The following is a 27678-nucleotide window of genomic DNA, read 5'->3' on the forward strand; positions in this document are numbered from 1 at the left end:
TTTGTTAAAACAGTTGGAAGTTTAATGTCAACTTTTTGTGAAAATACAGGTAAAATCCAACAAATACAAAAAAAGGGCTCCTCTCACACGATGTAACGGTTATTATTACACAAGTTCGCTGCACAAATCAACACAGTAACGGTATATAAAATAAAAAATAAAGGTAGAAATCCCATGGTCCCAATGAATATGTACACGATCTAATATGGCCTCTCGCGCCGGTCCTGTCTGTGATCACTCCTTAAACAAGAGAGAACAAGGGTTAGATTCTCACAACCATCAGCAAAGACTGAACAGGCTGTGGCTCCTTTCTCCAGAGCCGACTCGATAGAGGTCGTTAAGATTATGAAGGGGTCCGATTAGGGTAGACGTAGAGATGTTTCCACTTGTGTGGGGGAGCCCAAAACTAGGGGGCCACAGATACTGATAAATCCAGTAAAGAATTTATGAGAAATGTCATTACCCAGGAGTGAGAATGTGGAACTCGCTACCACAGGGAGTGGTTGAGGCAAATAGCATAGATGCATTTAAGGGGAAGCTAGATAAGCACAAGGGAGAAAGGAATAGGAGGATATTGGTGATGGGGTTAGATGAAGGTTGGGAGGAGGCTCATGTGCAGCATAAACACTGGCATGGACCACTTGGACCGAATAGCCTGTTTCGGTGCTGTAAAAATCTCATGTCGTGGGGAAGGCTTAAAAAGCACAATGTACAAAAGAGTGGGTGTTGGGCGAGGGAGGAGCCCAGGAGGGCTGCTGGGCGAGGGAGGACACCAAGGAAAACTCCTCCATTGCTCTTCAGGGGTCCCTTGGGTTTAACGTCCCACCTCGAAGGCGAAATACTGTTGGCCACAGGAGCCTCAACAATCGCAGGTGTTTGGTCTCGAGGCGCAGAAACGCACCGAGAGAGACACAACGGAAAGCCGCCACACTTCACGGGCAGCCTCCAGCCACCACTAACACTGCTTACCTGGAGTCCATTTTGCCGGCACCCATGCCAAAGCCACCTCGGTCACCGCCTCTGCCACGGAAGCCACCTCGGTCCCCTCCACGGCCCCGGAAACTGCCTCGGTCGAAGCCGCCCCGCATGCCACGGTCACCGCCACCGCCACCGCCGCCACCGCCCCCGCCGCCGCCGCCGCGCTCTCCGAAGCCACCTGTACACACGGCACAAACGTTCCAGTCTAAACCCAAGGAGGATCGGGCAACACAAGGCGAGAAGCTCGCTCGCACGCACGCACGCACGCACACACACACACACGCACACACGCACACACACACGGCTTCTGTTATCCAGGGTGAAAATGGTTTGTTTCGGCCATCGAGAAAACTACTGCAACACAACGGCCTAAAACAAGAACTTTCAAACACGGTTACATAATTACTGAGCAACAGACTTCGAAACGCATATCTGAAGTATCTATAATAGAGTAAAGCTCCTAGACTATCCCAAACACTCCCAGGTTTGGTGCACCACGGGTTAGATACAGAGTAAAGCTCCCTCTACACTGTTCCATCAAACACTCCCAGGGCAGGTACAGCACGGGGTTAGATACTGAGTAAAGCTTCTACGCTTCAACAATTGTAATGAGTTAGGACATGCAAGATAGAAAACAAAAAAAGCCTCGAGCCAAATTCACTTGGCTTTCATGCTCAATGTGCATGAGGCAGAGATTTGGGGGGTGGGTGGGTGTGGTGGAAGGAGGAGACGACGACAAGAAAAAGCAAAACAAATACCAAGCACGCAAAAACCAACGGATAGGGCTTTGGGAGTTGTGCAGTTCTGTGGACCTCATTATACCATACAACCATTTTTTTTTTGTAAAGAACACCAAATCGGAAGAAAAGAACACTGGCGGCTTGAATTCCTCGCATACCCATTGGTGGTGGGCCTCCAGCTCCTTCGGGCTTGGGTGATTTGCACTGGTTGCACTCGTTCCTCCACGAGAAGTTGATATTGCCACAAGTCCTGCCGACAAGACAATGGAGACCAACTTAGATAACGCCTAGACCCCTGTGCCTTTACTAAATGAGCTGCACTCTTCTTCCCGTCCACCGACTCCCACCCAAACACCCAGCTACAAGACCTTGGGTGAGTAATGAGTGACACGGCACCAGCGCTAGAGTGGGGGAAACCACCGACTGCTGCAGCTCAGAGTGGCCAATGCATCTATTAACAATCGCATCGCTAGCTCCCCACCCAACTGCAGCCTAAAAACGACACCGCAAGGGGAACGTTATCCTTCTGTGAGAAGCGCTACACCACTCGAGAATAAACACCTGCCTTACAAAAAAGAACTCCACGGGAAGAGCCTTTTAAGCTTCCGTCCGCTAATATCGCCAGTCTTTTATCCGAGCTAGTACGGCCACAAATTGAGGGGCAGTTTAAAAGGGGATGTGTGCCAGTCTCCACGAATGCTCACACTCTAGGGCTACAGCCTCCTTCTGCGCTACAGTATTACCCTTCCCTGCCAGGATAACCAAAGGCAGACACCTAGCCACCACCCAAACCTCTCCTCACCTAACACGACATGAGCGGGGAAAACCAGGCTTTGCTTCCCTGCCCGCTATCATGGGGCCCGCACATAACACCCCCCCCCCCCCCCAAACAAACTAATACCATGCGAGTGCAGAAAGTGGAGTCCGCTTCTCCCTCTATCACAAGGCAGGGCGTCAGAGACTGCCGGCACTCGTCCCACCTGGCACTACACGAACGCGGAATGGGGGCTCTAGCAACGCTGGGGGAAGTGGCCCTCAGGCACCCCTACCCCCACCGGCTCTGCTCTACTTACGGATTTGTGCATTTCCAGTCCCCGGCTCTCTGCTGTCCGCCACCAGCACCGCCACCGCCACCGCCTCCTCCTCCTCCTCCACCACCTCCACCACCACTAGAGAAGCCACCGCGGGGACCACCACCAAATCCTCCACGGCCCATTGGTGCTATCAATACAAAAAATGGTTGGTACAGTATAAGAGTCTCAAGTCACTGCGAGGGGACTCCAGTAGCTGCTGAAACAAAAATAAGGGGGGGGGGGGGGGGTGGGAACGGAGGGAAGGGGGGAAATTTAAATTGGTAGGCACGCCCAGAGTGCTGCACACAGCGGGTGTACACAAGACCGGCCACTGGTCACAACTGCACGAGGCATCCTTCTCGTCAAAACACTACAAACCCTCAAACAGCAGGGAGGGAAGGAGGGGGGGAAGGAAGAGTTGGGCCTCGGGCCCTCAATGCGGCTACAATTAAAATGCAACTAACCACCGCGTCCTCCACCACCACCACCACCAGCACCTCGCCCTCCTCCGCCTCTTATGCCACCACGGCTGAACTCGGTCCTCCGTGTAGCGAAGGACACCTTGATCGGATTTCCGTTGAATTCCTTCCCTGAAAGGCAAAAGGGGCACAGTTGAGGTTTCTTGTGATGGGTGCTTGGGGGGGGGGGGGGGGGGGGGGGGGGGGAAAGGAGAACCATCGCTAATGCGGCACAGGATGAAAACAGCAATTCCAATCCACATACAGATGTTAGTTGTGAAGTGGCTAAGGGTGTCCTGAGGATGAGATAAGGTCCGATACAAGCTTGATTTGAGCCCATCATGCTACTGACTAAGTGAAATCATGTTTGGATTTTTTCTATTACTCGTTCTCGGGAAGTGAGCGTCGCCGACAAGGCCAATGTTTATTGCCTGACCCTAGTTGCCGTGAGGGGAAAAAAAAACTTGCATTTGTACGGCGCCTTTCACGACCTCAGGACATCCCCCAGTGCTGACACAGCCAATGAATGACTTTTTGAAATGTAGCCACTGTCGTAACATAGGAAACGCGGCAGCCAATTTGCGCACAGCAAGCTTCCACAAGCAGCAATATAATGACCAGATAACCTGCTTTTTGACGTTGCTTGATGGGCAAATATTGGCCCAAGGACATTGGGGAAAACCCCTCAATATCATTGGAGCCAAGTTGGCGCCAGTACTCATACCATGGGCATCTTCTGACCGAGATGCTATAAAGCTGCATTGTGGGCGGGAAGCAAAGTGTGAATAAAAAAAGCACAGTCTCCTAACAAGTCTGTACAGAATGGTATTTGCCACACAGAGTAATGTGTGCCGTCGTGCACTATTGGAGCCATGGCAAAGATTTATGTGTTAAGAGCATTCACCAAAGCAAGGACAGTTTGTGTGTGTGTGGGGTGGGGGGGGGGGGGGGGGGGGAGGATTCAATACTGTAAAACGGGAAACTCCAAAAGATTATTTCCACTGTTGGGTGATGTTAACAAGGGGAACAGAGACACGAGACAACTACGAGGCTTAAGGATGTGGGAGTTTGTGGAGAGCATAGTGATCCCGAGCAACCACATCTGCAGTAATTGTCTGCAACTCGAGGAATTTCGGCTCAGAGTTGTTGAGCTGGAGTACGAGCTGCAGACATTGCGATGCATCAGGGAGGGGAGAGTTACCTGGTCACTTTGTTCCAGGAGGCAGTTACACCCTTTAGGTTAAGTAGTACTTTAGAGTTAGTCAGGGACAGGAGGGGGTGACTGCGTGTCAGGCAGTTATGGCGATCCGGGATGAAGTGATGGAGGAGTCTCAGCCCGTGACCTTATCCAACAGGTACGAGGTACTTGCTACCTGTATGGATAAAGAAAACAACTGCAGGGAGGATGGGCAAACTGACCATGGCATCGTGGTACAGGAGGCCATCCAAGTAGGGGGGGAGAAGGAAGGAACGTGTTAGTGGACAGTATAGCCAGGGGGATAGATACTGTTCTCTGCAGCCGCGAAAGCGAGTCCCGAAGGCTGTGTTGCTTGCCCCGGTGCCAGGGCTATGGATATCTCCTCGCAGCTGGAGAAGAACGGCGTGGGAGGGGGAGGGTCCAGTTGTCGTGGTCCATCTAGGGACCAACGACATAGGTAGAACTAAGAATGCGGTTCTGCGGAGTGAGTTTGAGGAACTAGGGTCGAAATTAATAAACAGAACTTCAAGGGTAATAATCCTTCCTGAGCCACACGCAAATTGGCATAGGGTCAAGCAGATCAGAGTTAAATGCGTGGCTCAAAGAGTGATGAGAAGAAGGGGTTTCAATTCATGGGGCACTGGCACCAGTACTGGGGAAGAGGGAGCTGCTCCGTCAGGACCACTTAACTGGGCTGGGACCAGCATCCTGGCAAATCAAGTAACTAAAGCTGTAGATAGAGCTTTAAACTAAAAAAGGGATTTGAGCAGGGGAAGAGAGAGAGGGGGGGGGAAATTTAGAAATCTAAAGAGCAAAGTCAAGGCAATAGAGCAGTGCAGCAATTTGGGTAAAAATAAGAGAGGAAGGGACAGAGAGTTCAACGGTAGCAGTGCATCAAAAAATTACAGAGGATATACGGCACAGAAACAGGCCATTCGGCACAACCAGTCCACTCCGGCATTTATGGTCCACTCCAGCCTCCTCCCGTCTTTCCTCATCTAAATCTATCAACAAAACCCTCTATTCCCTTCTCCCTCATAGGTTTGTCTAGCCTCCTCTTAAATGCATCGATACTATCTGCTTCAACCACTCCCTGTGGTAGCGAGTTTCATTCTCACCACTCTTTGGGTATAGAAGTTTCTTCTGAATTCCCTACTGGATTTCTTGGTGACTATCTTATATTGACGGCCTCTTCCCCACAAGTGGAAACATTCTCTCTATCCACTCTTATCAAAATGTTTCATCATTTTAAAGACCTCGATTAGGTCACCCCTCAGCCTTCTCTTTTCAAGAAAAAAGAGACCCAGCCTGTTCATCCTTTCCTGGTAGGTGTACCCTCGCATTTCTGGAATCATCCTTGTAAATCTTCTCTGCACCCTCTCCAGTGCCTCTATATCCTTTCTATAATATGGCGACCAGAACTGTACGCAGTACTCCAAGTGTGGTCTAACCAAGGTTCGATACAGCTTTAGCATAACTTCCCTACTTTTCCCTCTATCCCTCTAGAAATAAACCCTAGTGCTTGGTTTGCTTTTTTTATGGCCTTGCTAATCTGTGTCACATCTTTTAGTGATTTGTGTATTTGTACTCTGAGATCCCTTTGTTCCTCTACCCCACCCAGACTCCCACCCTCCAAGGTGATATGTGACCTCCCTAGTCTCCCTACCAAAATGTAATACCTCACATTTATCTGTGTTGAACTTCATTTGCCAATTATATGCCCATTCTGCAAGTTTATTAATGCGCTCCTGTAACTTGTTGCAGTCCTCAATATACACTATCCCCCCCAAATTTCAAAATGGTGTTTTTGATTCCCATGTCTAAATCGTTAATGTAAATTGTGAACAGCAGTGGTCCCAGCACTGATCCTTGTGGAACACCACTACCCACCTTCTGCCGCGGTGAACAGCTTCCCTTTACCCCTACTCTCGGCTTTCTGTCCTGAAGCCAGCCAGCTAGCCATTCTGCTACTTGTCCTCTTGACTCCACATTCTCTGACCTTGTTCATCAGTCTAACTAGGGGGCACGGTCTCAGGATAAGGGGTAGGCCATTTAAGACCGAGATGAGGAATTTCTTCACGGAGGGTTGTGAATCTTGCAAATTCTCTGCCCCAGAGGGCTGTGGATGCTGAGTCTTTCAGTATATTCAAGGCTGAGATCAATAGATTTTTGGACTCTAAGGGAATCAAGGGATATGGAGATCGGGTGGGAAAGTGGAATTGAGGTCGACGATCAGCCGTGATCTTACTGAATGGCGGAGCAGGCTCGAGGGGCCGTATCGCCTACTCCTGCTCCTAATTCCTATGTTCTTATTAAAGATGAATAAAAAGACAATACCTTAAAGTACTGAGGCGAGTCCAAAAGAAACGACAGGGTAAATGGACAAGAAACTCCCACCGTGGGCTCCTTCTATGCTTAAAACTTCTGACAGACGGCAACAGTGACATTGCACAAGCCTCCACAGACAGCCAACGGAGAGGCGGCAGTGCTTGGTAACTCACCGTCAAACCAGTCGATAGCCGCCTTGGCAGAAGGAGGGTCATCGAAGGAAACGGTCGCCTCCCCCTTCAGCTTGCCAGTCTCGCGGTCCGTGTACAGGTTGATCATTGGCTGGCCAGTCCTCTTGTTAATCTGGCGGGAAGGCACAAGGGGAGGCCAGGCTCTGTAAGACACATCCGTGTATAAAACAACCCCCCCCCCCCCCACCCCCAACCGAATCCTGTGAAGACAAGGGGCCAATGTGAAATCGCCACCCGTCCTGCCCTGGGGCCCCAATTTCTCTCTCGTTTCAACCTGTACAATCCACCTAGCTGCTCTGCTGCTAATTTACATTGCATCCCCTTCATGATTTCCAGCCCTCGCTCTGTTGGTTTTACATCTACACACCCCCCCCCCCACCCCCACCTTGCACTGTAACTAACTTTTTCAAATCAGCAGTGAGAAGAAGAGTTGGCATTTAATTATCAACGCATGGGTGGGGGGAAACATGGTAGCTGGGCTTAATCCAACTAGAATTGGTGAAATGAAGTCTCCTCTGAATAGAGAAGCTGGGGTTGTTCTCTTTAGGGCAGAGAAGGTCAAGAGGAGATCTGATAGGTGTTCAAAATCATGGTGGGTTTTGATGAGTAAATGAGAAACTGATCTGTGGCAGGAGGGTCAGTAACCAGAGGACACAGATTTAAGGTTATTGGCAAAAGAACCAGAGGGGAGATGAAAAGTTTTTTTTTTTTTGGACACAGCAGGTTATTACAATCTGGGAGGCGCTGCCCGAAAGGGTGGTGGAAGCAGATTCATAGCAACTTTTGAAAGGGAATTGGAAAAATGTGTGGAGCGATGGGACTAATTGGATAGCTCTTTCACAGAGGTGTACAGGAACAATGGGCTGAATGGCCTCCTCCGATGCCGAGGGCTACAAGGACTACAAAAGGAAAGCACGGGGCAGTCTCAATACAGGTATTAGCTGGCCTGGGACAAGAGCAGAAAAACTATCCCCCATCCGACACGGACGGGCAATCTCAGGCAGGGATGGGCGGTGTGAAATTTGGGGGGGGGGGGGGGGGTGGAGAATGTCACACTGGCAGTCGGCGACTCGAGTGTTGGGACTGAGGCACTCGAACTGGTTGCGCGATGCCTGACCTGGGAATGCTCGATGCAGATACCTCAGGTGCCTGAAACTAGTTCCAGCACCAACATCCCTCACCTTGAACAGGCCTACCATTGACGTCAGCAGGGTCAGGACCACGCAACCCTTGCGATGGCCTCTAAATATCACTACCAGCGCGCGATCAGGCAGAGCAGTATCACGTTAAGACATAGAATTACACAGGATATACAGCACAGAAACAGGCCATTCGGCCCAACCAGTCCATGCCGGCGTTTATGCTCCACTCGAGCCTCCTCTCGTCTTTCCTCATCTAACTATCAGCATAACCCTCTATCCCCTTCTCCCTGATATGCTTATCTAGCCTCCCTTTAAGTGCATCAGTACTGCTTGCTTCAACCACTCCCTTCTGGTAGCAAGTTCCATTCACACCACTCTGGGTAAAGAAATTTCTTCTGAATTCCCCATTTGATTTTTTGGTGACTATCTTATATTGATGGCTTCTAGTTTGCTCTTCCCCACAAGTGGAAACACTGGCTATATCAAAAATGTTCATAATTTTAAAAGATCTCTAATTAGGTCACCCCTCAGCCTTCTCTTTTCAAGGGAAGAGATCCAGCCTGCTCATCCTTTCCCGATAGGTATACCCTCGGGTTAGTGCAATCGCGGCATGAGGACCTTGCGCTCATGAGCGGCCGTTAGTTGCGCATGCACACACACGTCCAAGGGATTGTTTACCTTGATCACACCGATCTGCTTGAAGAAGTCAGCCACTGTCTCAACAGTCACATTTTCACCCAGCCCCTGGACGAAGATGGTGTTGTTGTCGGAATTATCCTGATCAGATCCTGCGAGCAGATGGGAAAATTATGCACATTTGTTGTTTTTTAAAAATATATAATTACCAAGACGGCGTACGGCTTGGAAAAAACAATGGCTAAAACATGCACCGGAAAAAGTTCTCCCACCTGGGTTTGGGGCTCCTGGTCCTTGGTCCCTGGGACCTTCAATTTGAAAAAAAAGAGAAAGGGATTTAGCAGGGAAAATTGGGCTTTGACCGAACAGCCCCCTCTTTCCCCCCCGCCCCACGTCTGTAAATCACGCAGCACAGAACACGCATGTAAATGCAACCACAAGTGTCGAGATCCAATGTTGGCGCATGTGCTTAAGACTAGAGTGAAATAATCAACCTTTTGCCAACTTCACAGTTGCCTCCAGGACGTGCGTCCAGTGATAGCAAATTTGCTCTACAAAGAAGAACCCTCCTGCCTGAATTCCAGTCCTTCCACAACAGCTACGATAGATTCCAAATCGACAGAGAAGTGACCATTATTTTATTTTATAAGTACCATTTTGTTTAGCATCAAGCACACAGGACCCAAAGTGTAGTCGTGTCTTTTCTTTTTGAGAGATATATATATATATATATTAAAAAAAAAGTTTTTGCCCCTTCCTCAAACTCAACTGGTCCGTAACCGGTTGGAAGTCGTTACTTTAGTTCAGAACTGTGGCACCCAAGCGTGCAGCTGGGAAAATCCTCGGCCAAAGCCCTCAGTTTGAAGCACTGAAAACTCCCAACAGTCCCAGCATTTGACGCACTGGCCAACGGCAACACATTCATGAAACAGTAGTTTAGTTTTAGTGTGTGTGCGTGTGTGTTTAAGATTTTTTTTTTTTTTTTATATAAAAGGCACCCTACCACATCGATATCATGATTTCAAAACTGTGTTCCACCTTGTAAACTTAAAAATCAGACACAGCCAACGGTGATCAGCACCCAGCATAAGCTTTAAGAGTCTGCCCGAGCAACCTAGAGCAGATCTACCGTTACAGCACAGGCCTGGGCTTGGCTATGAAGCGGGAGCAGCCCAACCACTGTGCAAACTCTCCCAGCACATTGTTTCAAAGAGACGGCCACACCAGACCACAGTCTGGAATGGGCGAGGGCGGTCACGAGTGCAAAAACATTTTAAACACCACCCCCCCACCCCACCCGTGCTGGTCGACTTCCGTCGCACTCGTGCTGGTCGACTTATCTAGATATTCAGCGTGTCACTCAATTCGCAAACTTCGTAAGAGAAAAAACCTCTGGTATCTTAAGGCCAGGAAGCAGCCCAATACAGTTGAATTCTTAAAAACACGTGATAATCTTGTGTACCAAAAGATCGTGCTTTTTTTTTATATAAAGCATTTCATACCACAGGCACTCCTCACCCAGACCTATCAGTGCCCTAGAATGGGTCTAACCCTTGCAACGCAGGCTTCGGCTTGCCTATGCAGTGGCAGAAGATGAGGCCAGCCCACCAGCAGGCCTCTTACCAGCAAACAGAAACCAATCTCAAAATAAGAGTACGCGCCTCGGGGTGGGGGGGCGTTCATTCGGACAAGCCCAGAGTTCCGGGCGCACTTTCACCAGCTCGCAGAGCTACATTCCAGGCAGGTCGTCTGTTTATTTGTGACAGCGGAACCCAATGGAAAGGCCGGGGGGGGGGGGGGGGAGGAGATAGAAAGGAGGGTGAGAGAGAGAGAGAGAGAGAAAACGGACATTTCTGCACGATTGGAGCAGCTGACATGCCGCATGGCAAGTTGTCCGTAAAGCGCTGCGGCTGACATCAGCAACCAGGTGTTTCGGTCCACGGTTAAGGGGTTGGTGTTTTTTTTTTTTTTTAAAGTTCGAGCTAGGCGTAACCCATTTCCACCCCGCTCCCCACAACCCGTAATGTGGGAGTACAGGCCGCACATGCCCAACATTGGTACGCCACTCTACCCGACCAGCCCGAGAGCGTAAATGGCTCATATACACAGAAACATACACAGACCAGACCCTTTTCATGAATAACCCATGGGAAGCCTACTCTGCTGAGTGTGGGGAAAAAACAAATTTGAATACCTCAGGTACTGAACTTGCAGACCCATTGCATTAGGAAGAGACTTTATTTATTTTTTCCAGACCCAAATCGACAACTGTTCAAAAATGTAACCCATACTCGGTAGCGTTTCCACCATTGAACGCCGCCAGATTTTTTTTTATTTTTTAATAAAAACACTAGTATCTGTATACATGCATTCCAGTAACACCTCAACCCAGTTTACCTTTTTGTTTGGTTTTTTTAAAAAAAAGATACACATTAGGTTTTTCAACCCTCCCAACTTTTCAATTGAAGCATCAACACTCCGTACCGTACACATCAGTGTTCACAGGAGGCACGCAGGTGCGACACACTGCTTTGCGTGATCATCCGAGTAGCAAACCACTTCCACCACCCCTCCCCCCTCCAATCCCAAAGTGTCACTCCCATAGGTTATATCCTGATAACGGTGGCTTTGGTTCATATCACAGACTAACACATTGAATGTTTTATTTTAATTTTAGTTTTTTTTTTTGCTTTTTTTTTTTGTTTTTGAGTTGCTTAACTCTTCACTTACCACCAAACTTATTGAATCCACCTCGTTCACCACCGCTGAGGAGACAAATTTGAAGACATTGAAGCTTTTCCACGTGTGTGTGCGTGTGTGTGTGTCAACTTAAGGCCTACGGAATATATCGTTTTTTTTGGGTTTTTTTTAAAACAGACCTTTTATGACACTGGCAACCGAAACCATCTCTTCCCGCAGGTCTACTGAAATTCCTCCAGCTCTCCAGAAAGCCCTCAACTGTCAAAATTCCACCGTAAAATGTACTCGCTAACACCAAACCTTGTTAAAAAGGACAATCGCAGACCTAAGCTGGAGCCAATTTTACCATTAACAGCCCTTCACACCGGTTTTTTATATATATATAAAATATATATGTATATATAACAGAGGACTCAAGTAGTTATATAGATCTACACCGTGGTGAGTCTGTCGTATAGTACACTTTTCCTTTTGTTACCTTTCAGTTCACGTCTTAACAGAGACCGTTGCTACGGCAGAGTTTTATGTGTATACAAGACATCCTTTTTAAGACTTGCGTTAACCTTATCGGCTGAACCAGCTAATTGTAATGTCGTTAACTTTTGTGTAAAACATGCATTTTTCTTGATTTTAAACAAAAAAGATTGGTTATGTAAACTAGTGTGGAAGGTGGAGAAGTGATATAGTTCATTTCACTTTGAAACCTGTGGCACACAAAATTGCAGAATTTGTTAACATCAAACAGCAGAACAAGTGAAAGCACTGTGTTTATATATTGATTTATATATTTTTAAAAAAGCAACTGCCCCCATTCCCCACCCCGCCCCCGAGATACTCACCGGCAAAGGACGCGTTGCCGTTGGTTGTACCCTGTAACAAATCTAACCCGAGCGTGGGTGTGTTAGCTATCCAGAGTTTAACAAGGCTCCTGGTGCAACTGGGCATTTTAAACTCAGAACCACCCAGCCCGTACGGTTACAGAGCACAAGGCAAGAGTGCAGCCCGCCCCTGCCTGAAACCTCGGGCGGGATTTCCCATCAACGCTCCAGGAACACACACCACTCTCGTCACAAGTTCCAAAACACGTCACCAAATCGATAACCCAAAACCTGTCTCGTGGCCGGAGCCCATTTCACAGGACGGCGGGTCACTGGGCACGCCATCGTTACTGTTGTCACACACGCACACACCTCATAGGGTCACCGGATCACAGTTGTAAACCCTCCCACCCCCAAACAAGAGCTGCGGGCATGTATCACCTTTCTACATGCAGGCTCCTATTCCCCCCCACCCGACATATTAAACATGTTAACCTTCCATTCATTTAAACCCTGAACAGGGCATCACTGGTCACTTTGTATAGTGAACATATAAACACAGGCACATATAAGCGCCAACCAGGAACAGGCTGGATCGAGCCTTTACAGTACTGTTTCACGTTGAAACCTTGACCACAGTTCATAGTTTTTACAGGGATTAGTAACAGACCTGAGATAGCGACTTTCGCAAGAGGTTTTGTTCAAATAAAGCAGAGTATGAAAAACCCAGAAAACCAAGAATCCGTTCAACCTTAACAACAATTCATCTCGCCCGTCACCGGGCCGAGCTTCCCCAGAGCCCGTCACCGGGCCGAGCTTCCCCAGAGCCCGTCACCGGGCCGAGTTTCCCCAGAGCCCGTCACCGGGCCGAGCTTCCCCAGAGCCCGTCACCGGGCCGAGCTTCCCCAGAGCCCGTCACCGGGCCGAGCTTCCCCAGAGCCCGTCACCGGGCCGAGCTTCCCCAGAGCCCGTCACCGGGCCGAGCTTCCCCAGAGCCCGTCACCGGGCCGAGCTTCCCCAGAGCCCGTCACCGGGCCGAGCTTCCCCAGAGCCCGTCACCGGGCCGAGCTTCCCCAGAGCCCGTCACCGGGCCGAGCTTCCCCAGAGCCCGTCACCGGGCCGAGTTTCCCCAGAGCCCGTCACCGGGCCGAGTTTCCCCAGAGCCCGTCACCGGGCCGAGCTTCCCCAGAGCCCGTCACCGGGCCGAGCTTCCCCAGAGCCCGTCACCGGGCCGAGCTTCCCCAGAGCCCGTCACCGGGCCGAGTTTCCCCAGAGCCCGTCACCGGGCCGAGCTTCCCCAGAGCCCGTCACCGGGCCGAGTTTCCCCAGAGCCCGTCACCGGGCCGAGTTTCCCCAGAGCCCATCACCGGACCGAGTTTCCCCAGAGCCCGTCACCGGGCCGAGCTTCCCCAGAGCCCGTCACCGGGCCGAGTTTCCCCAGAGCCCGTCACCGGGCCGAGTTTCCCCAGAGCCCGTCACCGGGCCGAGTTTCCCCAGAGCCCGTCACCGGGCCGAGTTTCCCCAGAGCCCATCACTGGGCCGAGGTTCCGCGGCACTCGTCACCGGGCCAAATTTCCCCAGAGCCCTTCACCGGGCCGAGTTTCCCCAGAGCCCATCACCGGGCCGAGTTTCCCCAGAGCCCATCACCGGGCCGAGTTTCCCCAGAGCCCATCACCGGGCCGAATTTTCCCACAGCCCATCACTGGGCCGAGTTTCCGCCGCGCTCGTCACCGGGCCGAGTTTCCCCGGAGCCCTTCACCGGGCCGAGTTTCCCCAGAGCCCATCACCGGGCCGAGTTTCCCCAGAGCCCATCACCGGGCCGAGTTTCCCCAGAGGCCATCACCGGGCCGAGTTTCCCCAGAGGCCATCACCGGGCCGAGTTTCCCCAGTGCTAGTCACCAGGCCGAGTTTCCCCAGAGGCCATCACCGGGCCGAGTTTCCCCAGAGGCCATCACCGGGCCTAGTTTCCACAGTGCTAGTCACCAGGCCGAGTTTCCCCAGAGCCCATCACCGGGCCGAGTTTCCCCAGAGGCCATCACCGGGCCGAGTTTCCCCAGAGGCCATCACCGGGCCTAGTTTCCACAGTGCTAGTCACCAGGCCGAGTTTCCCCAGAGCCCATCACCGGGCCGAGTTTCCGCGGCGCTCGTCACCGGGCCGAGTTTCCCCGACGCCCGTCACCGGGCCGAGTTTCTCATAATAACCAGCACAGGCATGTAACGTTTCTCTAAGCAACGATCTCAAAATATCTCCTATTCCCCAGCCCCCAAATCGCCCCAGAGAGAAAGACGGATAATTAGTCAACATTCGGTTAAGAGGTTAAAGAGGCGCCGACCCTTACCCCATGCCCCCGCCGCGACCTCCACGGCCTCCTCTTGCGCCGCCGCGCTCAAAGCCGCCCCCGCGGCCAAAACCTCCTCGGCCTCTGCCTCGGCCGTCCTGCTGCCCTCCGTATCCACCCGGCTCTTGGTTGCCGTAACCACTCGCGGGGCTCGTGTCTTGGCCGTATCCAGCTTCAGCAACAACATAAGAGGGCACAGTAAGATCCCAGGTTACTTGGGGAAACATACCAACATTAAAACCGTGCAGCACAGACTCGATCCGCACTAAACTGATGCACGACTGGCCTCGTCCAGGGTCACCGGTTGCATCCTGAGCATGTGGGCCTCAGAACTGCACCCCCTCCACCCCCCAAACCGAATTATTTGCAGTCAAGGCTCACCCGTGAATCAAAGCACCCCTCCCACCCCACACCAGTCCTCCTGTCTTACGACTACTTCACTTCATGAAATGAAATTAGAGAGTGCTTGATAAATAAAACAGGCCACAGCGCTTCACAAGCCCCAGGCAGAATGGAGACTACTGGGTCATTTCCCCAGCCAATTTAAGCCTGCTGTAAGTTACTGGGACCGAGCCTACGCACAGTGTGTGTTATGTATTATCCTCTTTCGGTCACAAGTTCAGTTTGCTGCAGTTCGTAGAGACTCTGCTTGCCGTAAATAGACTGTCTGTTGCGAGTCTTGCCACAACTCATTGGCTGACAGTGACGTCAATGCACACTCCAGCTAACCTCTGGTTTAAACTATTTAAGTGCGCCAATGCCCCAAGCAGAGTGACTCTTCTGAACTTACCTCCTGCTGATCCACCTCCGCCACTACCACCGTACTGTCCTTGCTGCCCATATCCTCCCTGCTGGGCTTGATACCCCCCTTGCGGCTGCTGGCCGTAGGAGCCCTGTTGCTGGCTGTAGGAGCTCGGCTGCTGGCTGTAGGAGCTCGGCTGCTGGCTGTATCCACTTCCCTGGGGGTGTCCATAAGTGGTCGTCTGCGTGTTTGTCCCCCCGTAGCTGTTATCAGAAGGGGGGAAATACACTTAGTTAAATGGTACACAAGGTACAGCCTGGTTGTGAGCTAACTGCAGTAGAACCTTTCCCCCCCTCGGTGTCAGTGCATTAGATACACTGTCCTTTCCCCCTCTGGGACCGGGTGTCACAGTGCGTTAGATACACTGTCCTTTCCCCCTCTGGGACCAGGTGTCACAGTGCGTTAAATACACTGTCCTTTCCCCTCTGTGACCGGGAGTCACAGTGTGTTAGATACACTGTCCTTTCCCCCTCTGGGACCGGGAGTCACAGTGCGTTAAATACACTGTCCATTCCCCCTCTGGGACCGGGTGTCACAGTGTGTTAGATACACTGTCCTTTCCCCCTCTGGGACCGGGTGTCACAGTGCGTTAGATACACTGTCCTTTCCCCCTCTGGGACCGGGTGTCACAGTGTGTTAGATACACTGTCCTTTCCCCCTCTGGGACCGGGTGTCACAGTGTGTTAGATACCCTGTCCTTTCCCCCTCTGGGACCGGGTGTCACAGTGCGTTAGATACACTGTCCTTTCCCCCTCTGGGACCGGGTGTCACAGTGTGTTAGATACACTGTCCTTTCCCCCTCTGGGACCGGGTGTCACAGTGCGTTAGATACACTGTCCTTTCCCCTCTGGGTCCGGGTGTCACAGTGCGTTAGATACACTGTCCTTTCCCCCTCTGGGACCGTGTGTCACAGTGCGTTAGATACACTGTCCTTTCCCCCTCTGGGACCGGGAGTCACAGTGCGTTAGATACACTGTCCTTTCCCCCTCTGGGACCGGGTGTCACAGTGCGTTAGATACACTGTCCTTTCCCCCTTTGGGACCGGGTGTCACAGTATGTTAGATACTGTCCCTTTCCCCCTTTGGGACACACTAGGATGATGCACCAGAGGCCAGAAACGCTGTACCACAGCAAGGAGTGAAAGTGTTCAGGACAGAGGAGAAAATAAAGCACGAGCGCCCCAACTCAAGAAAACAAAATATACATTTAACAAACACGCACCCAGTAACTCAAAAGTTGCGTATTCCAGTACTGGGACTGGTGGCCCAGGCCCCTCCCTAAGAACTTACCTCCCAGATGAGGTGGCTGATGGTGTCTGCTGGCCATAGCTCGGGTAAGATGACTGTTGTCCATATGAGCTCTGGGGAGTCTGGGCATTTCCATAACCAGTAGAGCTGTAGCCACCTTGGCTGGAATGGCTGTAGCCTTGAGAGGCTGGCTGGGTCCCATATCCTGCTGAAATATGAATACAAATTACAATTATAAACCAGGTAAATAAGGAGAACCTATTTCCACTGGCAGGAAGGTAATTAAGCAGAGGTCGCAGACTTATTTGGCAAAAGAACCAGAGGGGAAGATTCAATTCAGGCGGCGAGTTATGATGGTCTGGAATGCACTGACTGAAAGGGCGGTGGAAGCAGATTCAATAGTAACTTTCAAAAAGGGAATTGGATAAACACTTGAAAAATCTGCAGGGTTACAGGAAAGGAGCAGGGGGTAGTGGGGTTCCCAGAGTTGGCACAGGCTGCACGATTCGAATCAGCGTTGCCCGCCATCAGTTGACTTTTGGGTGGTTTGACCACATACATGGTGGCAGTGAAGGAGCCTGGAGACTTCAGAAACATCCCTCCACGGAGCCACCTAGAGACCAGATCCTGGAACTACAGCGTGACAGTAGATTACAGCAAAAGTGAATAGGAAATGTCGACAACTTAAACCCCGTCAGAAAGTTGGCCTAAAAACAGGAAGCCAGGCTCGTGGACGGGAGGGGCATGCCCTATACGCAGAAAATACTCGAGACACGTCCTGCGTCACATCCATTTCTTGTTGCCGTGATCTAGTAACACTTGACTACAACAGTAAGGCCACCTTCACTGGTCCGCCCTCCCCCACCCCCCACAAATGTTCAATAGGTTACCAGTGTCAGTTTCCCCATCACCCACCACAAACACAGCGACAAGACCCATCAATTCATAAACCAAGGCAACGGGCGGGTGATATTCCGTCGCGCCCATTAAAAGCCCACTCACCCCTTCCTCTCACCACACCCCCGCCCCCCACAAATCATGCGGAATTAATTGCAACATACCAGCCGGCGTCTGACTGTAGGATGACCCATAGCCACCGCCACCGCCGCCGCCGCTCTGCCCGTACGCAGGGGTGTCAGTGGACTGGCCGTACCCGCTGTAGCTCTGGTGGCTGTAGCCCTGAGGGGGAGGCTGCGTGTAGCCTCCTTGTCCAGGCTGGGCATTGTAGGCCCCGTAGCTGTGGGCAAGAGAACGCATCGGCGGGTTAAAACCAGCACCGACAAATGCACGGCAGAAAGTGGCAAAAGATAAAAGTCACTGACGAGCGAGACTTACCTCTGGGGAGCAGGTTGTCCGTAATTTCCAAGATCTGCTGTAAAAAGAGAAACAAAGGAGGGGAAATTCAGTACTTTGCAACCGTGATTGTGGCTCCTGAATCTCCGACATCACTTCGGAAATATATGAAACATGAGTGGATAAACTATCACAACTTCAATTAAGGAGCGTCTAGAAATTGGCTGTCAGTCATTACGAGGGGAGCATTGATCCAAGATCACAAACAAGTTATATCGGACACAGCAGCAGGAGAAGCCTATTTATAGAGGGTCGAGGCTGTGGAAAGCACCGCCAGTTAGTGACTCCACTCCCAACAGCCCTGGTTTGCCTGCAATGTTACTCCCCATCACTCACCACTAATTGTTGTGCTCAGCCGCTTTCGATCACGCAGCAATGTTCTGCTGAGGGGAGCCTGTGTACCGACAGGGCTACAAAGCATGACTGATGTGGTGAATTCATTCGAAGATTCTCAACTCTGAGGCTCTGTACACTGCCCATGTAAAATGATTACCTTTCTTTCACATGTGACAAGAAGCCTGAAGTGCTCACTAGACATACCGTTTACACACACTCCTACAGCATTGCTACTTGGCGGACAGGGTGTTCGCTAACAAATGGGGCGTCACCGATAAACGTTGGCAGAAAAGTGACACATCGGGTACAAGGCTTTGACAGCTTACAAATCTTGCACGGCACTGCTCGCATTAAGCTACACCAGCAAGACATCGGTTAGGCCCCTGGTACGTTTTATGTGCGCCCCTCTCACCACGCAGACTAATTGCTGCCAAATGTCAAACTACGGCGCTGCTGGTGTTAAACAAACACTCGGCGAGTTCACACAGAAGCAAACTGAGACTATCGGCATTCTGCCTCCTGTAGTGGTCCTTGTGTATTCTTTTTGAAGTGAGACAAGCCTTTATTACATTAATCACTAGTGGATCGACTGTAGCTTTCTTCAGAGAGAGTCAGATAATATTTTTCACAACACTAACAGTGCTACGCCACATAACAAGCGACGCACAATCAGGATCCCAATGTCAAGACTGACACGATATTCTGAGATTGCTCAAGCTGCTAGGCTGATCAATTTCCAGGACTCGTAAATCACAATTATTCAATTCCTTTTATTAAAAATATTTCATTTCTACCGCACGTGCTCAGAAAGGGATGGTAGGCAAGGTATAGCTGGTGGGAGGTGTATGGCATTTAGCAGCATTATGGGGCATGAGTAGCGTCTGGAGGAGAATTCTAGGATGCCGCAGTACGGCAGAGGAGAACCATGGATCTAGTCGCACCGGGGGCGGTGGAATGTGTGGCACAGGTTAGGAGACTCCTCGCACCCAGCTGGATTCTGGCAGCAGGGTCTCACGGAACGTGGAGGGGAATGAAGAGGCTAGGATGGAGTAGCTGAGGCGCGCTTATAGGGGAGGGTGCGTACGTCCCTGTTTTTTCTGGAATTACAGAAAGGGGCTTACATAGAATCTTAAGAGCACGAGCCCCCTCCCGCCCTACCTTATCAATAGCATGGGAAGCAGGTGCAGAAGGAAGACGATATGCATTTAAAGATTGCCGCCAGGATCCAGGCGTCCCTGCAACGTATTACTCCAATTATATAGGGCCTTGGTGAGACCACACCTGGAGTATTGTGTAGTTTTGGCCTCCTTACCAAAGGAAGAATATACTTGCCTTAGAGGGAGTGCAATGATGGTTCACCAGACTGATCTTTGGCTTGTACAAGAATCAATGAAAGTCAACATGCAAGTACAGCATGCAATTAGGAAAGCAAAGGGTATGTTGGCCTTTATTACAAGAGGATTTGAGTACAAGAGTAAAGACGCCTTATGCAATTATATAGGGCCCTGGTGAGACCACACCTGGAGTATTGTGCACAGTTTTGGTCTCCTTACCTAAGGAAGGATATACTTGCCATAGAGGGAGTGCAACGAAGGTTCACTGGTTCCTGGGATGGGGGGATTGTCCTATGAGAGATTGAGCAGACTAGGCCTATATTCTCCAGAGTTTAGAAGAATGAGAGGTGATCTCAATGAAACATACAAAATTCTTACAGGGCTTGACGGGATAGATGCAGGGAGGATGTTTCCCCTGGCTGGGGAGTCTAGAACCAGGGGTCACAGTCTCAGAATAAGGGGTCGGCCATTTAGGACTGAGATGAGGAGACATTTCTTCACTCAGAGGGTGGTGAATCTTTGGAATTCTCTACCTCAGAGGGCTGTGGAGGCTCAGTCGTTGAGCATATTCAAGACGGAGATCGATATTTGGATACCAAGGGAATCAAGGGATATGGGGATTGGGTGGGTAGGTGGAGTTGAAGCAGAAGATCAGCCAACTCAAGAAAACACAATGATTCTCTCGCGGTTCATAAGATGAAGGTGGGGACAGCTCATCTCATCTAAATTGGCTCAGGACAGGGGGCGGGGGGTCACAATCTCAAATTATGTCCAGCCAGAACCAAGTTAGCTATGAGGAGGTGGTTCTGTTCCCGGAGAACAATGGACCCGACCCAACAGGCTGCCGGCTCGTGTGGTCGATGCCAATTCGTTCAATTGCTTCAAGCGAGAGCTGGACCGGTTTTCTGGCTGGGGCGGAGATCACCTCGTACGAAAGGTAGGCATCTGGGTGAGGGAGCCCGGGTGGATTTACCTGGTTTCTCACCTGTCGCAGATTACAGGGCCCTGGGAGTGCAGATATTGTGATGCAGAAGGCATTGCAGATGCGAGACACAGGCTGGATGGACACCAGGGGATCTCTTGTTGGCTGTCATTTTTCCTCCCGGCCATGAAACCCCACCACACCCTCCCCAAGACTTATTGACCCCGACACTCCTGATTTGCTTCATACTCCAAATCCTAGCACCCTACCCACATCCCTCCATTAATTAGCCCCTCCGCGAGACAACCCTGAATCAGTCCCTCCTCATTAATAATTCAAACAATAAATCTTCCAATATTTGTGCACTCAAAAAACTAATTCATAATTTTAGATTTAGAAAATATTTTCACTTAACCCTTCCCATCGGAAAAAAGCTACATTTCTCCCTCAGCATGATCACCGCACGTGAGCACTTTCCACAGCTCTAATACCCTTCCTGATTCCTTCGCACCACCACTGTTGGCCGCGCCATCAGCCATCTCGGCTCTAAGCTGGGGAATTTCTCCTAAACCTCAAGCCTCTTGCATAAATGCAAGTTGCTGGGACAATGGGGTGCCCAGAACTGGACGGAGCTTCACTGGGCTAACCAATGCTTTGTGCAAATCCTTCCTTTTATCCTAAATGTTGGGTGTGTATAAAACCCAGAATCCCATTTTGTTTTAACTGGCATTTTCGCCTTGCACAGCAGCCACACCCACCCCGTGCCAAAAGAACTATTTATCCCTGCTCTTTGCCCCCGAGGCATCTCTCCACCCATACCACCACAATATATCCAATGTGAGGCTCCGCCTAAACTCTCATGCACACAACAACCCTTTAATGCCGTATTATAGAACTGACAGCACAGAAACATGCCATTCAGCCCAACATGTCTGTGCCAGTGTTTATACCCCACACGAGCCTCCTCCCATCCCACCCTACTATTCCTTTCTCCCTCATATACTTTTCTAGCTTCCCTCAAACATCTACGCTATTCACCTCAATCACTCCCTGTGGTAGCAAATAATAGGTTGTACATTTGATATTGTATTTTTATTTATTAGTTCCTGGGATGTGGGCGTCGCTGACAAGGCATTTACTGCCCATCCCTAATCGTCCTCGAGAAGGTGGTGGTGAGCTGCCTTGTTGAACCGCTGCAATCCGTGTAAAAGTGCTCCCACAGTGCTGTTAGGGAGTTCCATGATTTTGCATGGCTAATATCCTTCCTGATCCCTTCGCACCACCACTGATGCCAGCTACAGAACGAACAGCAATATATTTCCAAGTTAGGATGGTGCGTGACTTGGAGGTGGTAGCACTCCAACGTACCTGCTGCCCTCGTCCTTCTAGGTGGTAGAGGTCGCGGGTTGGCTTGGCAAGTTGGTGCAGTGCATCTTGTAGATGGTACGCACTGCAGCCACGGTGCGCCAGTGGTGGAGGGAGTGAATGATTAAGGCGGTGGGTGGGGTGATCAAGCGGACTGCTTTGTCCTGGATGGTGTCGAGCTTCTTAAGTTTCGTTGGAGCTGCACTCATCCAAGCAAGTGGGGAGTATTCCATCACACTCCTGACTTGTGCCTTGTAGATGATGGAAAGGCTTTGTGGAGTGAGGAGGCGAGTCACTCGGCACAGAATACCCAGCCTCTGACCTGCTCTTGACAGATTTCAGAATTTACTTATAAGTGAAGGGTATAGCACCTGCCCGTGGGACAATTCCCATCCTTTAATAGAAAGAGTACAGGATTTTTTTTAATCCGGCACCAACGTGGTGCCGGTTCATCAAAAATTCCGGATAACCGAAAGCTATAGTAAAAGATACGGAGCTGAGCGCTCCGTATAAAGCAACAAACCCTGTTGCTTAGCAACAGGTTCAGAACAATGGCCACAAGTTCCAAGCGTCTCTGTAGCTTAGCAACAGCTGCAGCTACACCCTTGTACAGCAACAGATCGAGGAAGGCAAGTAATAAAACTTACCTGAACCTACTCCTGAATTTTGCCGGTTAACCGAGATTTCCGGTTATTTAGGTGTCGGTAAATCGAAAATTTCCTGTAAAACTAATTTACAGAATGGAGCTGCCCATATGGAATACATCAGTCAACCTACCATGGCGCTGCACACACGGCAATCGAACGGCAGAGTCTTTGGGTGACTTGGGTTAGAGGGCGGGTTCTAAGCTGCAATTCAGCCCCTCTCAAAGGCAAACAATTTGAGCTTACAATGGGCGTGCTGGCTATTGACAACGATAATAAAAAGAGGGAAGACATAAGCCCAAAAACCAACCCTAAATCCTACGGTACCGACGACCCCTGCACTGTCACGGGCAATGCAGGACGGCCGTGTTGTCAATAGCCACCCTGTCTTGCACAACAAAATGTGCCCATGTAACATCATGGCACCCGCCCACTGGCAGGTACGTGCAGTCACCGTGCGACGTGTTTACATAGACAATCTAGGTTGATTCCTGGGATGAGAGGGCTGTCCTATGAAGAGAGATTGAGTAGAAGGGCCGATACTCTGGAGTTTAGAAGAATGAGAGGCGATCTCATTGAAACGTTTAAAATTCTTAGAGGGCTTGACAGGGTAGATGCCGAGAGGCTGTTCTCCCTGGCTGGAGTGTCTAGAACTGGGGCTGTAGTCTCAGGGTAAGGAGTCAGCCATTTAGGACTGAGATGAGGAGAAATTGCTTCACTCAGAGGGTTGTGAATCTTTGGAATTCTCTACCCCAGGGGGCTGTGGAGGCTCAGTCTTTGAGTAGATTCAAGGCTGAGATCGATAGATTTCTGGACACTGAGGGAATCAAGGGATCAGGAGGGAAAGTGGAGTTGAGGTTGAAGATCAGCCATATTACATGAATAGATTTGTTCTCCTTAGAGCCGGGAAGGCTGAGAGGAGATTTGATAGGTGTTCAAAATCATGAGGGGTCTAGACAGTAGAGAGAAACTGTTCCCATTGATGGAAGAATCGAGAAGCAGAGGACACAGATTTAAGGTGATTGGCAAAATGTGAAATGAGGAAAAAAAAAAATTTTTAACACAGCGAATGGTTAGGATCTGGAATGCACTGCATGAGGGGGTGGTGGAGGCAGATTCAACTGTGGCTTTCAAAAGGGAATTGGAGGAGTACAGGAAACTCTCAATTTACCGGCACCTAAATAACCAGAAATCTGTTAACCGGCAAAATTCAGGAGTAGGTTCGGCTAAGTTTTACTTCATATTAGTGGCCGTTCCTGGAGCTGTGTAATCGGGGTTCCTGCACTTGTTGCTAAGCATCAGGGACGCTTGGTCTGTGGCCGGGGTTCCTGCAGCTGTTGCTAAGCAACAGGGAAGCCTGGATTTGTTGCTGTGTACGGAGCTCTCGTACCTTTTAACTATACCTCTCTGTAATCCGGACTTTGATAAACTGGCACCACGCCGGTCCCGGGTAACAGAGTTCCCTGTACCTGAAGGAATTTTTTTTTTTGCAGGACTACAAGGAAAGGGCAGGTGGAGTGGGACTAGCTGCAGTACTCTTGCCGAGACAGCATGGGTTCGACGGGCCGAACGGCCTCCTCCTGCACTGTATCCATTCTATGTTCTTATTGCATGGCGGAGCAAGCGCGAGGGGCCGTATGGCCTACTCCAACAACTTATATATTTATATAGCGCCTTTAATGTAGTAAAATGTCCCACAACAGATTTGGTGATGGTAATGTCATTTACTGTCAAGCGGCAGTGGTTAGACTATCACTTGTTGGAGATGGTCATTGCCTGGCACGAATGCTACTCGCCACTTAGCAGCCCAAGCCTGAATGTCATCCCGGTCTTGTTGCATGCAGGCACGGGCTGCTTCATTATCTGAGCTGCGAATGGCACTGAACACAGTGCAAGCATCAGCGAACATCCCCACTGCTGACCTTACGATGGAGGGAAGGTCATTGATGAAGCAGCTGAATATGGTTGGGCCGAGGACACTGCCCTGAGGAACTCCTGCAGCAGTGTCCTGGGGTGGAGATGATTGACCACCAGCAACCACCTTCCTTTGTGCTTGGTAGCTTTTGGTTAACCAAAGGTATTAAGGGATGAGGGGCAAAGGTGGGTAGATGGAGTTAGGTTGCAGATCAGCCATGATCTCATTGAATGGCAGAAAAGGCTCAAGGGGCTGAATGTCCTCCTCCTGTTCCTGTGAGCTGAGGTAGCGGCAGAGGCGGGTTCCTGCTCCTATCACTCTTTTTATTCCTTCACTGAATGTGAACGTCGCCGGCGTGGCCAACATTTATTGCCCATCCCTAAGCGTGGCTTGCTCGGCCATCTCAGAGGGGCAGTTAAGAGTCGACCACATTGACGTGGGTCTGGAGTCACATAGACCAGGCAGATTTCCTTCTAAGGATAAGGGGTAAACCATTTAGGACTGAGATGAGGAGGAATTTCTTCACCCAGAGAGTGGTGAACCTGTGGAATTCTCTACCACAGAAGGCAGTAGAGGCCAATTCATTAAATATATTCAAGAAGGAGTTGGATATATTTCTTACGGCTAAAGGGATATGGGGAGAAAGCAGGGACCAGGTACTGAATTTGGATGATCAGCCATGATCTCATTGAATGGCAGAGCAGACTAGAGGGGCCAAATGGCCTACTCCTATCTTCTATGTTTCCTTCCCTCAAAGGACATTAGTGAACCAGATGGGGTTTTTACGACAATCTGGTAGTTTCAAGGTCACCATTGCTGACACTAGCTCTTTAATTCCAGATTTATTCAATGAACTGAATTTAAATTCGCCCAGCTGCTGCGGTGGGATTTGAACTCGCATCTCCGGATCATTAGCACGATAGCAAAATACTGCAGATGCTGGAAATCGGAACTAACAGGAACACCTCCGTTCAGTCCGTAAGGGTGACCCTGACCTTCCGGTCGCCTGTCATTTTAATTCACCGCTCCATTCCCACTCGGACCTCACCGTCCTTGGCCTCTTGCATTGTTCCACGGAAGCTCAGCGTAAACTCGAGGAACAGCACCTCATCTTCCGATTAGGCACTTTACAGCCTTCCGGACTCAATATCGAGTTCAACAATTTCAGATCATCACCTCGGCCCCTATTACATTTTTACTTATATTTTTTTCCCCACCCCTTTGTTTTGGGTTTTCCCTCCCCCCCCTCCCCTCTTTTATTGACATGGCAGCTGTCTCATTCTGCCAGTACATTTCACACCAAATCTAAGCCGTCTTTTGTCTTCATTAGTCCCATCACCATCTCGTCTCGTTTTGAATACCTCTTAATGTCTATTCACTTCTTTTGTTCCCTCCCCAGCCCGCCTTTCGATCTACAGGAAACTTTCTGGTATCCGGCACCGACGGGACCGAGTTGGTGCCGTTAGATCAAAACTGCCGTAGAAATCAGCGCTAATGTTAAAACATACGGAGCTCAGAGCTCCGTGTGAAGCAACAAACCCTGTTGGTTAGCAACAGCTTCAAAACAATTGGCGCAGCTTGCGTCTAGCTGAAGCTGTTGCTTAGCTACAGAGACCCTTACAGAGCCAGGACTGGAGAAGAAGCAAGAAAAAAAATTTGAACAGACTCCTGAATTTTGCCGGTAGATAAGAGCTTTCCGGACATTTAACCTCCGGATAAACGAAAGTTTCCTGTATTTCATTTCCTTTCCAGTTTTGAAAAGGGTTTAGACCCGTAACGTCGACTCTTAATTTCTCTCCACAGATGTTGCCTGGCCAGCTAAGTTTTTCCAGCATCTTCTGTTGTTCTCCGGATCATTCGTCTAATAACATGACCACAATGCACCCAGCTTACACTCTTTGCACAGAGGAATTTAAAGACCATTCTGCCTGGGTGATCATGGGGAACACTAGCCCCTTGCGTCATGACGCAATACGTAGACGCCGAGCAGAGGGACGCACTACGTAACGTCAGCCCCCCAAACGGCGTCGGCGGCAGCCATTGTGGGCAGAACGCCAGCCCATCCCGCCCCGGTTCATCATCCGCCGCCATCCGCGCCGGCGGAGCAGGTAGCCACCGTCCCCTTCACGCAAAAACGTCGAGCCAGGACCCGGGTAGAGGTCAATCCCACGCCAGGCAGAGGGATTCCGCGTTGCGATGCCGTTCGATGCCTTGACGCTGGTGGTGGGAACGTTATCCCGAAACAAAATGGCGGCATCTCTCGCGCGCTCCCTCTCTCCTTTCTCCCTTTGTGAACTTCATGACTAACCGTTACTAATCCTCCGATACACAAAACCGATTATAACATTAATAAAGGAGCCATAAGGCGATGAAAGCCCCACCCCCCAACTCCAAGCAGTGCTATTTGTCCGAAAGCGGCGACGGTCCTGCCAACAAAATGGCGGCCATCCTTCCCCCTTCGCCCCGGCAACCGCATTGCGCACTTTTTATTTCCACCGAAAAGGCAAGACTTGGGCCCAAATCTCCCAGTTTTGCCCCCTCTATCTCTATATACACACACACATTAATCATTTCCATCTTGTAAAGATAAAAAAAAGTAAAACTAAAGGAATATGGGGGGGGGGGGGGGGACAAAATGGCGCCTATACCGTAAAAGGGGGGGGGGAAGGGGATCAACAAAATGGCGGACATGGAAATAATCGTCACCCCCATTCTCTGATTCCCTTTAAAAAATGTTTCTTTGGGGGGGCTTTTTTTTTAAGCAAAGCGTCTGTGCTTTCGATCCGATCTCCCCGCGAAGAAAGGGGTGGGGGGGGGTGGTAAGAAAAGGAGGCCGCCAGCTTCCTCTTACCGTTCGACGCCATAATGTTGCCTCGGCTGCGGCTCCGACTCCAACTGAGCCGCGCCCCCCCGAGCGGCGCCGGGTCTAGCGGCCGGACGCTGCCATGCCCTGACAGGGGGGGACCGGCCACACAGCCAACCTGCCTGCGACGCTTCGTCAACTTGATTTCACTTGCGGCGAGGTGGGAAAGTAATTCTAACATGTTTAGATCGCATAAAGTGTCCTATGACAGGTTATTCTCGCATTTACGCCTTTTTAGGTGAATGTTTTAGTCTTCTCCCCCCTCTCTCCCCTTAATGTTGGTATAGCCTGAAGAT

The 27678-nt window shown here is 50.3% G+C and overlaps 1 protein-coding gene across 6 annotated transcripts; it reads right to left on the reverse strand.

The window, feature by feature from the left end:
- fus (FUS RNA binding protein) lies at positions 1-27442 on the reverse strand. Of its 6 annotated transcripts, none has more exons than XM_085974497.1 (15): positions 27371-27398; positions 17986-18022; positions 17712-17887; positions 16693-16855; positions 15392-15606; positions 14602-14773; positions 11475-11509; positions 9017-9052; positions 8787-8896; positions 6949-7078; positions 3256-3381; positions 2792-2939; positions 1877-1968; positions 970-1156; positions 1-240 (listed from the first exon to the last, which is right to left on the reverse strand). In XM_085974497.1, the coding sequence occupies exons 1-15, from the start codon at positions 27381-27383 to the stop codon at positions 201-203; spliced, it is 1680 nt and encodes a 559-aa protein (XP_085830623.1). In that variant the 5' UTR covers positions 27384-27398; the 3' UTR covers positions 1-200. The 6 variants fall into 6 exon arrangements, with proteins under 6 accessions (XP_085830623.1, XP_085830622.1, XP_085830627.1 ...); XM_085974496.1 differs by having other exon boundaries at positions 16693-16858; XM_085974501.1 differs by lacking the exon at positions 11475-11509 and having other exon boundaries at positions 27371-27442.
- Between the last annotated feature and the right edge of the window lie 236 nt (positions 27443-27678).

This window comes from Somniosus microcephalus, unplaced genomic scaffold, assembly GCF_052327205.1.
Source record: "Somniosus microcephalus isolate GS21.2 unplaced genomic scaffold, FLI_Smic_1.0 unresolved_chr1, whole genome shotgun sequence".
NCBI lineage: Eukaryota > Metazoa > Chordata > Chondrichthyes > Squaliformes > Somniosidae > Somniosus > Somniosus microcephalus.